The sequence below is a fragment of the Sinocyclocheilus rhinocerous genome, unplaced genomic scaffold (assembly GCF_001515625.1).
Source record: "Sinocyclocheilus rhinocerous isolate Xijiao unplaced genomic scaffold, SAMN03320098_v1.1 scaffold166, whole genome shotgun sequence".
In the NCBI taxonomy this organism is placed as follows: Eukaryota; Metazoa; Chordata; class Actinopteri; order Cypriniformes; family Cyprinidae; genus Sinocyclocheilus; species Sinocyclocheilus rhinocerous.
This window is the reverse complement of record NW_015633186.1, coordinates 874,020-889,511: the sequence shown is the minus strand read 5'-3', so window position 1 is coordinate 889,511 and position 15,492 is coordinate 874,020. Positions and strand designations below refer to the sequence as shown.

Below are 15,492 nucleotides of genomic sequence, written 5' to 3'. Positions count from 1 at the left end.
ACCTATTACAATGACAAGTTGAACTTTCCTATTTGAAGCATTCAGTGGAAAAACATTATTTAGTAGCCTATAAAATGCATATAAAGTATATTTAAGGTCATTAATTATAAAGTAGGAAACTTGCAAATCGTGCATGCAAATATAATATAGAAAACTTGTTTATTTATTCACACTACACGACACATTTGGAGGTGATCACATGACTAAAATGCCTTTGTATTTTACAACTGTTCTTTGGAGAGAAAAAATACGTTAGGCTGTTTGTTAATAGTGAGTTAATATAATCACCACTAAGTAATTACCTAGATGTCCAGAGTAATAAAATCTACAGTCTTCGTACTGCTGTTTTAAAACAACAGGATAATTGCACATGTGCCACACTAAGAAATGAAAAATAAATGTACAATTATTTAACGAATGAGAAGTCTAATTATATATACACACACACACACACACACACACACACACACACGATACAATACAATAGAAAAATTAAATTAGGCTAAATTGCCCTTTTTAAAGAAATTAGTGGTGCCAAAGTTGAAATATGCAGCAAATTAGTTCATTGTTCATGAATGATTTTACTAATCAGTGATCGTTGCAAGTTGAATGGAAACAAAGGTGTTTTAACATAATGATGAAAAACGTTTAGTAATAAGCCTGGTTAGAGTATCATTACATTAGATGTGAAGGAACTATACATTTTTTATCAACCACAAATAACTTTAAAATTTACAAAGGGGTAAAGCACTTGTTGCGTATAAACGGAGCATGAGGCTTCATCGCTGAAGGAGAAATTATGCGCTCAGTCAGCATCACACAACACAAAAGCTCAGGGGACCGAGAAAGTCCAGTGTGTGTGTGTGTGTGTGTGTGTGTGTGTCATCACAAAGGAAACAAATAAATTACTGATTTAATTACTAACTCAGTGTGATATTTACGTGTAACCTTGCTGTTCACATCAGATTCTAATATATGTTAAATGTGTTAGTTCTTGTGATTATAAAATTAAAAAAATGTTTTGGGTTACATAATCTATGGCTGTATCAACAGGTTATTGCTACTACGACTAAAGCATGAAACAGAGCCTGTTGTTATTTTCAAATGATACGGGATGTAATGTTTGCAAAATACAATTATCAATGTGTATAGGCTACTTAACATGATTTAGTATAAAATAACCGAGCTAAGCGCTCAGTGTGCTAAACCCATGCTTGAAAAAATATTAAATTGAGAGAAAAGGCCAGGATTTCCATTTTAGACAACATTTTATGGTTTGCTTTTGTCTCTAATGATGACACTACACGGCACTGAACGGGCTGCAGAACCAGGTAAACTTACTCCCCGAGGTCATTAGAGCGCCCCCACCTGTTACCTGAAAAAGGTGTAGCTTCTAATAATCATCAGCCGTGCTTCGCCTAAATCAATTTAAGCGTCTTTTTAAAAAAAAAGATTTAGTCATTTTGAGTGGATTCTAGAAGTTCAGAATTATTAAAGCATTATGGGGAAAATACTGAAGGATTTCCTGATACTACTGAATATTTAATAAAACAAGAATGATGACCATTCCCACCAAGAAAACTAAAAATATATAAAATATCTTGATTTTTTTTTTGCAGCGATTGTTGCTTGATCACTGATGCAGGTGCATATTTATGTAGGCTATTCGAATCTTCCTTTTTTGCCTAAATGCCTAAAACCAGGGAACCTGTCAGGATCTCTACAAACTATGTCTTTATCACTATTATTAAATTACTAAAAAGATAAGCGAGGCTCGCTTTCAAAGGCCATCTGTCTTGTAAAAATACAACATAATTATATAAATATGAAGCAATATTTTTTCAGTATTAGGCTACTGTTTCAAAAAGTTCAAACCTAATGTTGATCCGTATATCTCTAATATGAGTTTGGTTTGGGTTGATTTTTGGTTCTCATTCATAGAAATCATGTTTTTGTGTAAATCTATTCAAATCAACAGGTTTATGTGAGGATTGGGATGGGGTTAGCAACAGCATCACCTCGGAATAAAGACTATCTCAGAGCTTCGCTAATATAGCCTAGTGAAAGCAACATGCTATACGTGTTTTATAGTTTTAAGGAATGGGCGTTTAGATTTGTGGAGTATACTATTATACTTTTGGGCAAAAGGAGAGTGGGAGAGAAGAAGCAGAGCACCAGAGCTGTCTATAAAATTGTTGTTGCGCATCCATCAGGTACAGTATGTCCACGTCCAGAGGAGGTTCTGCTGACTCGGTTGGGTGATACAAAATGGGCTACTATGCGAAAAGCAAATTGCACGATTTGGCCAAATAAGCACGAGCAGATCAAATACACTGTCCTAATGAAAAAGAGGAGACATGGGGAAATGTATACAGGGTGTGCGTGGTAGTAAGAATGGAGGAGAGAGAGCTGGGCGGAAAGGAGGAGGAGAGAGGGGGCTGTATAGCTGGTGGAGGCGCTGGGTAGCTATACATGTGACAAGGGGAAATATGAAGGACTTTGACAGGTCTTAAACGGTCTGGCGCCAAGGCCTCAGTCTACTGCCTAAATATAGCAGGAGAGATGATGCAGAAAGATGATGAAAAGATGAAAAGAAGGAGCAACCATGTAAAAGCTGAAAAAAAGAGCAACGGTCCTTTAATGATCAGCCCTAGAGGATCATCTGGTTTCATATATGTGAAAGGTATTGCAAAGGTTTGCGTTATCTTTTTGCAGGAACATATTAATTTCCTTAGAACCTGGAAACACAATTAGACACATTGTCTTACAGCGGACACCGTCTCAAGGACACAAAAGCTGACAGAAGCAGATCATGCATAAAAGTTTGGCACCAGGCTATTTTTAACTAATGAAATGTCCTCTGGTCGAAGCTGATGCACATATACACTTCTCTACATCCCCTGACAAACTTTTAACGATGTTTTTTCATCATCACAATTATTCGGAATACAAGTGGTCATTGGTTTTCCGACGCCTCGTTGTTTTGCCAGTAAACAGTGGCAGTGCTCTGAAAAGTTTTCCAGCATGAACGCTTTTTAAATCATGTGTGATAAGAGCTCAGCGCATGATTACATTCTTGTCGGTTTAGATGTGTACAGCAGGAAAAATAAATCTGGCGTAATTGCAGAGACTTTGTTGATGTGATTACATCCTTAAGTATATACATAGAAAACCATTACCATTCCCATGTGTGGTTATTTAATCTCTTCCCAATCCAAATCACTCTCTGTCGAAGTTTTAGCCCAGAGATCAGAGTTTCAACAACGTGCTGCAGGTAACACTTTACATGCAAAAATATGTATATTTTTCATAAACGATCTTTAATATTTACATCAAATGCACTAGATAGGCCTGTTGAATAAAAGTGGACACGGCATTTTCAGTGTCAGGAAAAAAGTTTAATCACTAAACCAGGAAGTAGGTACATTGATCATAAATTGGCAGTTTCTCCTCTAGAATGTGATTTTATGTTAACATATTACAGACTTTTTGGGTTTGTCAAAATGACGTTCGTATAATTAACTACATTTTATTTAAAGTTAACACATTCTAAATGACTATAAAAGTGAGAGTTATGTGCTTATTTTACTCTCATCAGACATTTGAGATCATGTATTTTAGCATGGCTCTTAATTTGAGCTTTAAATAGCCTAATGAAGATTTTATATCAGGAGACACTACTTACTTTCTTGTTTGCCATTTCGTTTGGCTATATTTAAATATTCTTCATCATAAAAGCAGAAAAACGTTTTATTGTTATGTTGTCATACAATACATTTTGAACATGTTTCGTTCGTAATAGTATTGATTTATTTTCATTCTGTATTATGTTTATTTGGTAGGCTATTATTTTGACGACTTTTTAAAAAAAATCGTATCCTATTTAAATAATTAGCATACCTGTCTGGTAAAGGCGTGCATATCCCATCTTTTAGTGTCAGTTTCAATAAATCCCGCTTTAGCTCTGTGTCTGTTTACTCGTGGCTTCGGCAACAAGTGTCTGCCTACTTTGTCTCTGCTTTCTCCGTTTACGGCGCGGATTTAGCTATTCTTGTGCAATGTTATGGTGTGAATGTGTAATTTAACTTGTCAACAGACAGTCATGAATTTGCTAAACATGTTATCCTTGATTAATATTTAATGTTCAATTCGAAAACGCGCAATAAAATTATTTTCTACAAAGACCGTTTAGCTGTTTTAATGACATTATGACATAATGCTCTCTAGTAATGAAACCTATGCTCTCTAAACCATTTTATGTCCAATTCAGTAAATATCACAAATCGTGCAACTAAAAAAAGCCTATATTAAACGTCCTCATTGCCTTTTAAAAAGAACAGCTGCAAACGAATCAAGTTTCTTGCCAGCTGTTGACAAAAAATTTTTTTTTTTTACTTTGTAACTTTTCAGTAGTATTTTATAAGCAACATTTAATCACTCTATCAGGTCCTCTCTGGCACAGTAAGGGTTAAACATACAGCCTGTCATCATGTTCTGCTGATTTGTATCGAAGTGTAAAAGTGACAACATTCCGCAACCGGTTGAATCCATCCGCACAAAAACATAGATTGGACATTGATGCGTTTTGGAAATATTGGAACTATTCAGTGCGACATCTGATCGAAAAGTATACACTGAAGTACTAACCTATAAAGATCACAAGTCATTTGGAGACAAAGAAGGCAAGCGCAAGCCAAAACTTTGGCGTAAATGCTAAAAGGATTGGAGTGCACTGTTAGAGGATTTTGGAGTAAATATGAACTGACAAGAGACAGTTCTTACTGCGGTACGTCAGCCGACTGGCGCCAAGCGGCTATCTAACAAACCCAATCCAAGTAAATCTTAAAATCCACGAGTGGATTTCTTAAAGGTATAGACTACACTTATGGCACGACCCACTGCTAAAACTACAGGTCGAAAATAGATGGTGAACATTTAGTGGCGTGGCACTTAAACCTAAATGCATTGAGATGTATGTTATTTTTCCGAGAATAGAACATAACCTATACTTTTATCCGCTCACCTGAACATTCAGCGTTAGGATCAATAAAATACATTTAAATTCATGAATACAATACCTCTACATTCCCTTAACAGTTGTCTTTGTATATTGCGACATAAATGGAGTAAATAAAAAAGTAATATTAAAAGTTAACCGCAGATGCCTGTTAAGAGTTAACAGTTAAGAGTAATGCAGCACTCACCAAAATTATCTTTACATTGGTCTTTAGATTCCATCAACTCTCTTCCTCTTTCTTCAGTAGGTATAGCGCCTGGCTGTGCGCTTTGAATGACCCGGGGCAGAATTTAAAGTACCAATGTCCCATTATTGGCTGCTGTTCCTCACATGAAGTCTGTCGCGACACACGCAGGAAGCACGGAAATAATTATTCACACAGTGAAACGTTGAATTCAATTCATACGCACAACAAGGTCCTTTGGCTATGAGTGTGCAGTGCTATATTATGAACAAAATACTCGTACGCGTCACTTTGACATGTACAACGAAAAAATAAACGTCATTTGGTGTGTTGCTGATATTTTTATTGACTATTACGAATAGTTATCCTCAATTTATAATGTTTTAAAATGTGCTACCAATGAAAAGCATATAACATTTTGCGCTAATTAATCATAACAATATGCACTTTTTGTTAATTTACACGTCAATAATCTTAATTCCTAGTTTTCAGTGTATCGGAGAGTGAGTTTGTTCCTCGAACAAGGAGGCATCGTAATTATAAAGCGTAAGCCGACCTAGGTGCAGTCACCACCGGCTAAGCACTGAGGGCTGACCCGGTGCTTGGCTTGGAGACGGGGGTGGGATTTCCCGATCTTTTCTGTCATTGGTTAATATTTTATTCTGTTGACATGTTTTCTTACTGCTAATGCTTCCGACACCTTCTTGTCCACCCCCTCTCCTTGAGCCTGGCCGGAGCTGTCAAAACCACGCCTATGGAGGCCCACAATTGGTCCAGAAAGCGTAAAATCAGCAATCAAGGGGGCTTGGTTCATTAGTGCTGGGATCAGAGCAGGAAGGACATGTGAGATAGTTACAGTTGTACAGTGGACAGGGCAAGATCTAACCATTTCAACTCCGTGTCTGCGTAGAATGACCGTGCTTGAATGGACATCCGCATCGAAAGAGTAATCTTTTTATGAGAGCAACTGTTGGAGAACAGGAATCCCCAAATCTGCCTTCAAAGCGTCGTTGCGCTCACTTTGACTGATATTATTACAGGGACTTCGTGGAAACTAGCAGCTACGGGAGTTAAAGTGGAAGATCCTTACCACTGTCTTTGCTCGCCTTTTCGCGATTCACATTTTGCCGAATTTGCCTTGCTGCGCTTTTATTCATCGTAGTGAGACAATCTATCGTCTGGATACGCGCTGCGTTTGCCAGAGAACACCACTAAATATATTTTTTTCACTACGATTGTTGGATGCACCGATGAGAGATCCAGTTTTTACAGGGACTGCGATGGCTTACCACCCTTTCCACGCTCACCGGCCGACCGACTTTCCCATGTCAGCTTTTCTCGCGGCCGCGCAACCTTCCTTCTTCCCGGCGCTGACTCTCACAAAGCCGATCCCGGACCATACCCTCGCCGGAGCCGCGGAGGCTGGGCTCCATCCGGCTCTGAGTCACCATCATCAGGCAGCTCATCTTCGCAGTCTTAAGAGCCTGGAGCCAGAGGAAGAGGTTGAAGACGATCCAAAAGTCACACTGGAAGCGAAGGATCTATGGGACCAGTTCCACAAATTTGGAACAGAAATGGTTATTACGAAATCTGGCAGGTGAGTTCATGGTTGCTCTATTTTTAGTCTTTTGTTTCAGTGTTAATACGAGGGAATGCTATGATGCACTCAGCGTTTCACATATACTCCACAATAAATTCGCCGTCTGTTGCACGGACGTTTCTGTCGACGGCTGTGTAGTACAGCAGGCCCAGTAAATTCATTACTAAATCTCTGTCTTTTTCACATCGCTATCGTAAGCCATATCCCCTTTACTTCCCTATTAATGTCTTGCGCCCTGAACTGGCTGACCTAATTATTGTCAAAGAGACTGTAGAAATGAATGTCTTACTGTCAGAGCATGTGTACCTGAACGATTCATCCGCTCATTTGACTTATGAAAACGAAATGGGGAAAGTACAAGCGATGCGTATTCTATGGCTAGCAAAAAGGAAAATAGCTGAGGCTTTTTGTTGCTTATATCAATACCAACAAATATTGACGTTCAAGGCACGTTGTGGCACAGAAATAACGACATTTATTTCGTAAAGAGAAATGTTTCTCTTGGTCTGCTTATGTACTGAGGTGACAATAAACTATTTTATGTAAATAACCTGCCATTTTCATGGAAGATTTAAGTCTTGCGGCGAGCTAAATTATCTGCAGCCAAGTGAAATGTTAATATTTGTTGAACATGTATTTTTAGTGCGGTTGTTTTATTTAATAAATCTAGCTAAGGTAAATAGAACGTTTAAATATTATTTGGTTGTGTTGTTAAAACGTTAAGCTTGCATATGCCCACATTTGCAAAGAAAAAAGATTTTGATTTATGGACGTTTCCTTTTTCTACAGGAGAATGTTTCCACCTTTTAAAGTCCGCATCAATGGACTCGATAAAAAAGCCAAGTATATTCTATTAATGGATATTGTGGCTGCCGACGACTGCCGCTACAAGTTCCACAACTCTCGCTGGATGGTCGCGGGGAAGGCCGACCCGGAGATGCCAAAGCGAATGTATATACATCCGGATAGCCCAGCTACTGGGGAACAATGGATGGCTAAGCCTGTTGCTTTTCATAAACTGAAGCTAACCAATAACATTTCGGACAAACACGGATTTGTAAGTAACCCATTTTTTTTTTTTAAATAACCCGTTTTGTGTGTTGCATGTAGGCCTGCTGTAGTTGTGTGTTGCTGTGTAATACATAAATGTAAATTTACTGCCATCTGTGGGCTGTAATGCTTACGCTCGTAATGATTGGGCATGCTTACAATTTCGCTGTTTATTCCTGGGCGAAGACAATTATGGATGTTCTAAAATATATATTTTAGCTTACTTAATTTCTTCGGCCCATGTACAATTCTTTGCTCTCGCTACATTCATTTCTTTCTTTGTTTCGGCAAGCTTATAAACCAGATATGAGGTATTAAGTCATCATTTTATTCGTTATGAATAATGATGACACTGATAGCTTGGTTATGTAATGTAAATACTTCATCCTGAGTTTTTTTTCTTGGATACTCTTACTTATATTGTTTATGATAGGCGCAGAGCGCTATAACTTTTATGAGGGGGTGGAAGTGACAAAAAATTAGGTCAAAGGAACCGGAGAGACCTTGAATCACGCTACAGTAAATGAGTTTACAAATAGCAACAGTGAAAGTGTAATTTGGGCTGTTTTGAGTAAGCGCAGCAACAAATTGCATAGGTAGAGCGACCTGTGCAGTCTCTGATAGTTCAACGAACAATGTTGAGACGGATGCAACTATGCTGACCAATACTCTATACATGAGCATGCAGTCAAATATAATGTGTGACCTGCTCCCTTACGCGACTTGCAAACAAATCGACTGGAAACAAATGAAACATTTACATGCATGGCACAACCATTTGACATTTGTACAGTCAAACAGAAAATATAAACATATATTTTTGTGTTGATCATCACATTTTGTTGTTGTAAGGCTTCCTTAAACTGTACAATTAATAAACTCTTATTTTTGATATATCTATTTCAGTGTTATAATGATAGCACCACCAAATAACTCATGTTGCATGTTCGCGCGACTGTTTTCTGTCTACCTGCCACTGGCACAGGCCTGTTGTTATGTGATTTAACCCAAGAACAATATTTCCACTATTACTACATATATTATGCGGTATTTATTGTCTAAAACGATTTTAAAGACTAATGACTTGAATGGATAATTATTTTGACAAGCACTAATGTTTTCCATTCCTCTTCCTCTCCTTCTCATTAGACCATTCTGAATTCAATGCATAAATACCAGCCCAGGTTCCATATTGTGAGAGCCAACGATATTCTGAAGCTTCCGTACAGCACTTTCAGGACATATGTTTTTCCTGAGACCGATTTTATTGCTGTCACAGCTTATCAAAACGACAAGGTATGTAGGCTACAAATATTTGAATGAATTAAAGCAACCGTGCTGTGGACCTTATATGTGCACTATATAATGTACAACTTTACAATGTTCGCATTTTTTGCTTTTGTTCTGCGATGCGTTTAGCATGCTCTGCATTTGATCGGATTTATAGCTTATGCTCACTTAACAAGAGGAGTAGTATTTATAGATTTAGGCCTATTTTGAATATGTGGATGCAAAAGTGTATCTCTAAAGCATTTCACATTCCTCGTGTCCAGTGCTACTTCAAGCTACTGCTCATGTTAATTGTAGTCTGTGTCCAAGGGGCCTAGTGAGCTTGTCGGTATCGTAAAGTTTATGACATAGAGTCACAATCGATTAGCAGGCACTTAAGCTCGCCGGTTTGTCCGGGAGCTACACACTCTGAGGCTCAGCAATCAAAGCATGTCAGTTGCTAAACGCAAAAAGCAGAGGCCATCTAGTTTAGCAATCTATGAACTTTAAGGCCTTGGTTTCTCCTGAATTTATAGCCTACAGCGTCCAAATCACTTGGGCACAACGAAAATCGTTCTGTTACATCGCTCTGTATTTTCATGGAACTTGTAAAAACTGGCAATGATTCAAACCACACTATTAATTTCCACTATTACTACATATATTATGCGGTATTTATTGTCTAAAACGATTTTAAAGACTAATGACTTGAATGGATAATTATTTTGACAAGCACTAATGTTTTCCATTCCTCTTCCTCTCCTTCTCATTAGACCATCCTGAATTCAATGCATAAATACCAGCCCAGGTTCCATATTGTGAGAGCAAACGATATTCTGAAGCTTCCGTACAGCACTTTCAGGACATATGTTTTTCCTGAGACCGATTTTATTGGTGTAACAGCTTATCAAAATGACAAGGTATGTACCCATATTTGGACGAATTTAAGCAGCCGTGCTCTGGACCTTATAGATGCGTTTAGCATGTTCTCAATTTGATCGGATTGATAGCTTATGTTCACTTAACAAGAGGAGTAGTATTTATAGATTTAGGCCTATTTTGAATATGTGGATGCAAAAGTGTATCTCTAAAGCATTTCACATTCCTCGTGTCCAGTGCTACTTCAAGCTACTGCTCATGTTAATTGTAGTCTGTGTCCAAGGGGCCTAGTGAGCTTGTCGGTATCGTAAAGTTTATGACAGAGTCACAATCGATTAGCAAGCACTTAAGCTCGCCGGTTTGTCCGGGAGCTACACACTCTGAGGCTCAGCAATCAAAGCGTGTCAGTTGCTAAACGCAAAAAGCAGAGGCCATCTAGTTTAGCAATCTATGAACTTTAAGGCCTTGGTTTCTCCTGAATTTATAGCCTACAGCGTCCAAATCACTTGGGCACAACGAAAATCGTTCTGTTACATCGCTCTGTATTTTCATGGAACTTGTAAAAACTGGCAATGATTCAAACCACACTATTAATTATTGATAGCAGGTCGGCGTCACTCCTCTAGTTCGCCTCTCTTGTTCTCTCTGTTGTGCTGTAGAGAATACCAATTTGACAAATGGAAAATGTTTACTTGTGGAATTTTCTCAGGGGGGTCGTGATTTGATCTTTTTATTAAACATTTTTAATAATTAAATTATCACGCTAAAGTAGTCTGTGTAGCGTGTTTAACGGTGTTGGGATAATAACTGATGATTACACCACTTATAAGGGCTTTGCTTTTTATGCATTAAAATCTGAATATTTTACTTGAAGATTATGCATTCGTGCAGCATAACATTGATAACAATACCACTACTACGATTAATAACATGTAATACTAATAGACTGCTGCTGTATAACTGTTTTAACAATGTACAAACAAATCACGAATAATATAATATACGCATCCTTTTTTTTTTTTTGCTTTGCATTCAGATAACACAGCTGAAGATTGACCATAACCCCTTTGCCAAAGGCTTCAGAGACACAGGGAATGGAAGAAGGGAAAAAAGGTAGGTTTTGAAAACTTTATAGTTCACATGCATTACGCAATGTAGCCTAAAATGGCCAAAGAAACTGGATTCAAAGCCTAGCAAAATGTTTAGATTTCAACGATTTTATTTATTATTTATTTTACTGTGTGTCGTGGGTCAACTTAGGTCATATTTCCTTTTTTCACTTTTTAATTTTTTTCAAGGAAACAACTGACCCTTCCATCATTACGCATGTATGAGGATCAATGTAAAGTGGACCGTGATGGCGCGGACTCGGATGCTTCCTCAAGCGAACCTACAACCGGCAGAGATGCTGGTCATTCACCTGGACCGGTTTCCAGCCCACTTAGATTTAACCGGAACAGCAGAGGTAGGTCTAAATCTATGAATAAATTATATTGCTATGCTTCACGATCACTGAGAGGAAACATGCCTAAGTGTCATATCATTTACAAGCCGCTGTATTATGCCTTTAGCGTTTTTCAAGACTACTTTAATAATTGACAAAGTAATTTTAATAAAGCGTTTATCATGCTGATAAAATCAATTTCTCAAACAAGGTATAAGATGAATCAGACTGGAGCAACACATAAGGCCTAGATTATAGCCCTGAATTACATTTCGTTATATTCACATTACGCCTGGATGTAGAAAACCGAACATTCAAAGCTAGTCCGTTTTTTAAAATGGGATAATTATTTATATTTTATCGCAATTATTTTCAGTTGTTATCATAGTTAGCCCACCACATATTATTTTAGCAATACATAGTATTATAAAGTAGCCTATTATAAAGTGCACAAAAATGTCGTCAGCTTGTCAAACGTTATGAAATTTACGATTGGAATTAGGCGACTCTAAAACGGTATTTGAACAAATTATAGCTATGTAAGTAGGCCACTGTATTCTTTTTTTTTTTGTTTTGAACATGTGGATAAAAAAACTATTTTGTTGTCCCACCACAGACGAGAAAACATGCACTGACAGTGAGCACGAATTGGACCACCAAGACGAGCTGTGTGGTGGCTCCAGCAGTCCTGGGCCAGAGCCTCCATCTCCATTCAGGTCGAAATGTGAGGACCGGGGGCGGGAGAGGCCTGTTTTGGAGAAGAAAGACGATTATCCGGACTCCCGAAAATCAAGCGATCCCATATTTAGCATAAGAAACTTGGAGAAAGACAAACTAGAGAACAGGCCGAGGAAAGACACAGACTTGTCAAAGAAGGACACGGAAAACGGTGGTCTTAGCGGCAGTAAAGACAGCTTCTCTCCTCTAATGGTACAGACAGAGAGTCCTTCACATTTTGGGGCAGGGCACCTTCAGAGTTTGGCGTTTTCCGGCCTACACAGTCAACAGTTCTTTAACCCACTAAACACCGGACAACCTCTGTTATTCCACCCCGGACAATTTGCAATGGCACCTGGAGCGTTTTCAGCCATGAGCATGGGACATCTATTGGCTTCAGTATCAGGAGCTAGTGGCCTGGAGAATGTAAGCCTGTCGGCCCAGGGAACTGGGAGCACCCCGAGTCCTTTTCCCTTTCATCTGTCTCAACACATGCTTGCCTCTCAGGTAAGGGAACTCTCGCCATTAAAATTTAAATCTAGGCCTATGCCATCATACGCCCTGTCTGGTTATGGAAGCACGTGAATAAAAACAGGCTATAGGTTATATCTAGCGATATACTTTTTGCAGAGATGCTTTTGATTTTGCTTGCATGTAAATCGCAATGGCTGTCGAACTATTTATATATATATATTTTGCATTACTTAGAAATATAAATATATAAACTGATTACAAAACTTTAGCTATTGAATAAAGTCAGATATAGATTTTAAAATATCTCAAATTGTTCTTGCAAACGCGTATTATTTCTTGAAAAAAAAAAAAATTCTGATAATAGTGACGTAGATTGATTGGCACGTATTTTCGTTACATCTTTGTGTTTTTCAGTTGTCACAATCAGCAATAATTTCCTGTTGCGTTTGTTTCTATGCGCCTTAAAAGTCAATAAATACGCCTGCCATTGAAATCGATGGACTGCGAACAGGTGGCACTAGTTAATCTGCGCAAATACTGGCTCTCTGAAAATTCGCCATGTAGCAGATCCTCACCTTTCAAACTGTTGCATGTTCGATGTGCTAAAAGTCGCTAACTAATGTCTCTTATTACAGGGCATTCCGATGCCAACCTTCGGTGGACTTTTTCCGTACCCCTACACCTACATGGCCGCGGCAGCTGCAGCGGCCTCCGCCCTTCCCGCGAACAGCAACACGGCCTCCTCGCTCTCAAGGAACCCGTTCTTGAGCAGCTCCACTCGCCCTCGACTGCGATTCAACCCTTACCAGCTCCCCGTGTCGATCCCTCAAAGCACAAACCTGCTCACCACCGGATTGCCAAGCGGCCTAAACCCCTCATCCGAATCGTCTAAATGCGGTAGCAGGGAAGCGAGTCCTGTGCCTGATCACAAATCGGGGGCGAGTCAGAGAAACGGCTCACCTAAAACAACAATGAAGGAATCTATCAATGAACTTCAGAACATTCAGAGACTAGTGAGCGGCCTAGCGAGTCAGCGGGAGACTTCCTCACCTAGGGATTCGCCCAAGTGATCAAGCATCCCCAAACCTATCCAGGGCATGACTTGAATTGCCAGAGGATTTTATTAAGTGATTCTCTGAGAGAAATTTCATTACGTACTGTTTTTGCGCATGGATGACTGGAGTGGAAAAAAGCAAACAGCAGTCAACAAGTAACAATTAATAAAAGAAAACGTTGGACTCGGTGCTCTTGGTGGTAAAGATCTACGTAGGAAGCGCTGCGAAGACAATCTATGGTGTAGCCTAATTGACTCTTTATAGAACATGCTGACAACACCACACCACAGCAATCTATTTAAAAAGAAAAAGAAAAGAAAGAAAAAAAGGAATTTACAAATAAAATACTTTTTTTTTGCGTAACGTCAGTAGGATCACTGCTGGTTGCAATAGCGAAATGGTGATTCACATAAAACCTGTAGACTGAAAACATCCAAGCTACATCCAAAAAGGAAATAAAAAATAAAAATAAAAAGGATTTTTCAATTTCAAAAGGGATTGACATGACAGTTGGACCGTTAGTTAGGTTAAATCCGACAGACAGTTGTACCTGAAATATTTAATGTAATTATTAATAAAAGAAACCTAATTCTGTAAATAAGCTACAAGGACCTAAGAATATGCAAATTGGTATTAATTTATTCAAAGCTGTACATTTGCGTGTACATAATATTTAGAGTTTAACTCGTTGCATTTTTTTTCTTTTTTCAGTTTTCTCTATGGTTGTTGTAAATGAAAGCTATAGCGTTTGTTGTTTGGAGACAGAAGGTGTTCCTATCTGTGATGCGTTGCTGTTTAATCTGCCTGTGACACGTAATGAAAGCGAGTGCCATCATTGCATCGTAGCAGTCGCTGTAAAAACACTTATCACGCTGCGGGACTCACAAGGTTTGGGAAGCCTCAGGTTAATGTACTCCAACAGAAGAGACCCACATTCCTCTTCTTGAGCTGAGTTTATATAAAGAAATATATGAACGTGTCCCGTTGTGCTGGCTGTCCGGATTTTTCTGTTGTTGTTGTTGTTGTAGGATTCTTTCACAATTTCAATAAAAAAAAAAATCAACGTGTTTAAATATTTTTACATTTATGGTACTGCGTTATCTCAATGACAAGTTGCACACTTGCTAATGACATATAATAAATGAATTAGGTATGTAGCTTATGCGGAGTTATAACAGGTCACTGAAAATGTTTTTAGAACAACGACAAAATGATATAGGCTAAAATACAATTCCTATGAAGAAGAAGAGGAAAAAATTGCAATGTTTGGATAACTGCAACATACAAGCAGAAAAAAAGTGTTGGCCAGTTTGTTTTAAATTGCAGCAAAATAGGTAAGCCACACCCTCACTATTTGTGATTACTGGTCACATGTAATAATAATAAACGTCATGTTTTGTAAGAAATAATATGTGGAAAATATTACGTAGAAATACTTACAAATTCATCATGGTTTTTAAAAGGGTTTTCAAAAATTTAGCATAGCAGTCTAGCCAAAGCAAAAGCTACTGCGCCCTCTGTCGTAGACTCATGTTCCGGATTATTTTACCCCTCATCAACATCGGTGTGATTTTAAGATAACGACCGCTACAACAGTAGCCCAGTTGTTTTATTAGGCCTTTATAGGTACCTGCAAACAATTTTGGTTTAGGTTTTTGTTTATTATTATTATTATAATAACATGAAAAAGAGTAGGCTATAGGCTACTATTGTATAACAATAGGCCTACAACTGCAACACAGCCTACAGACCTAAAATATTACGATAGCATATTAAGAGCAACAGTATCACAATGCTATATTG

The 15,492-nt window shown here is 38.3% G+C and overlaps 1 protein-coding gene across 1 annotated transcript; it reads left to right on the top strand.

The window, feature by feature from the left end:
- The first annotated feature begins 6,010 nt into the window (after positions 1 to 6,010).
- Positions 6,011 to 14,753, top strand: LOC107743645 (T-box transcription factor TBX2b-like). Its single transcript, XM_016556987.1, has 7 exons — positions 6,011 to 6,798; positions 7,591 to 7,858; positions 9,001 to 9,147; positions 11,036 to 11,112; positions 11,298 to 11,464; positions 12,060 to 12,667; positions 13,270 to 14,753. Exons 1-7 carry the CDS (start codon positions 6,452 to 6,454, stop codon positions 13,702 to 13,704), a joined length of 2,049 nt encoding a protein of 682 aa, XP_016412473.1. The 5' UTR covers positions 6,011 to 6,451; the 3' UTR covers positions 13,705 to 14,753.
- The last annotated feature ends 739 nt before the right edge of the window (positions 14,754 to 15,492 follow it).

Excerpts from the sequence above, each read along its gene's own strand:
- LOC107743645 (XM_016556987.1), top strand. The coding sequence starts at position 6,452 with ATGAGAGATCCAGTTTTTACAGGGACTGCGATGGCTTACCACCCTTTC. Across the intron at positions 6,799-7,590 it reads GTTATTACGAAATCTGGCAG|GAGAATGTTTCCACCTTTTA; the intron begins GTGAGTTCATGG and ends CTTTTTCTACAG. Across the intron at positions 7,859-9,000 it reads TTTCGGACAAACACGGATTT|ACCATTCTGAATTCAATGCA; the intron begins GTAAGTAACCCA and ends CCTTCTCATTAG.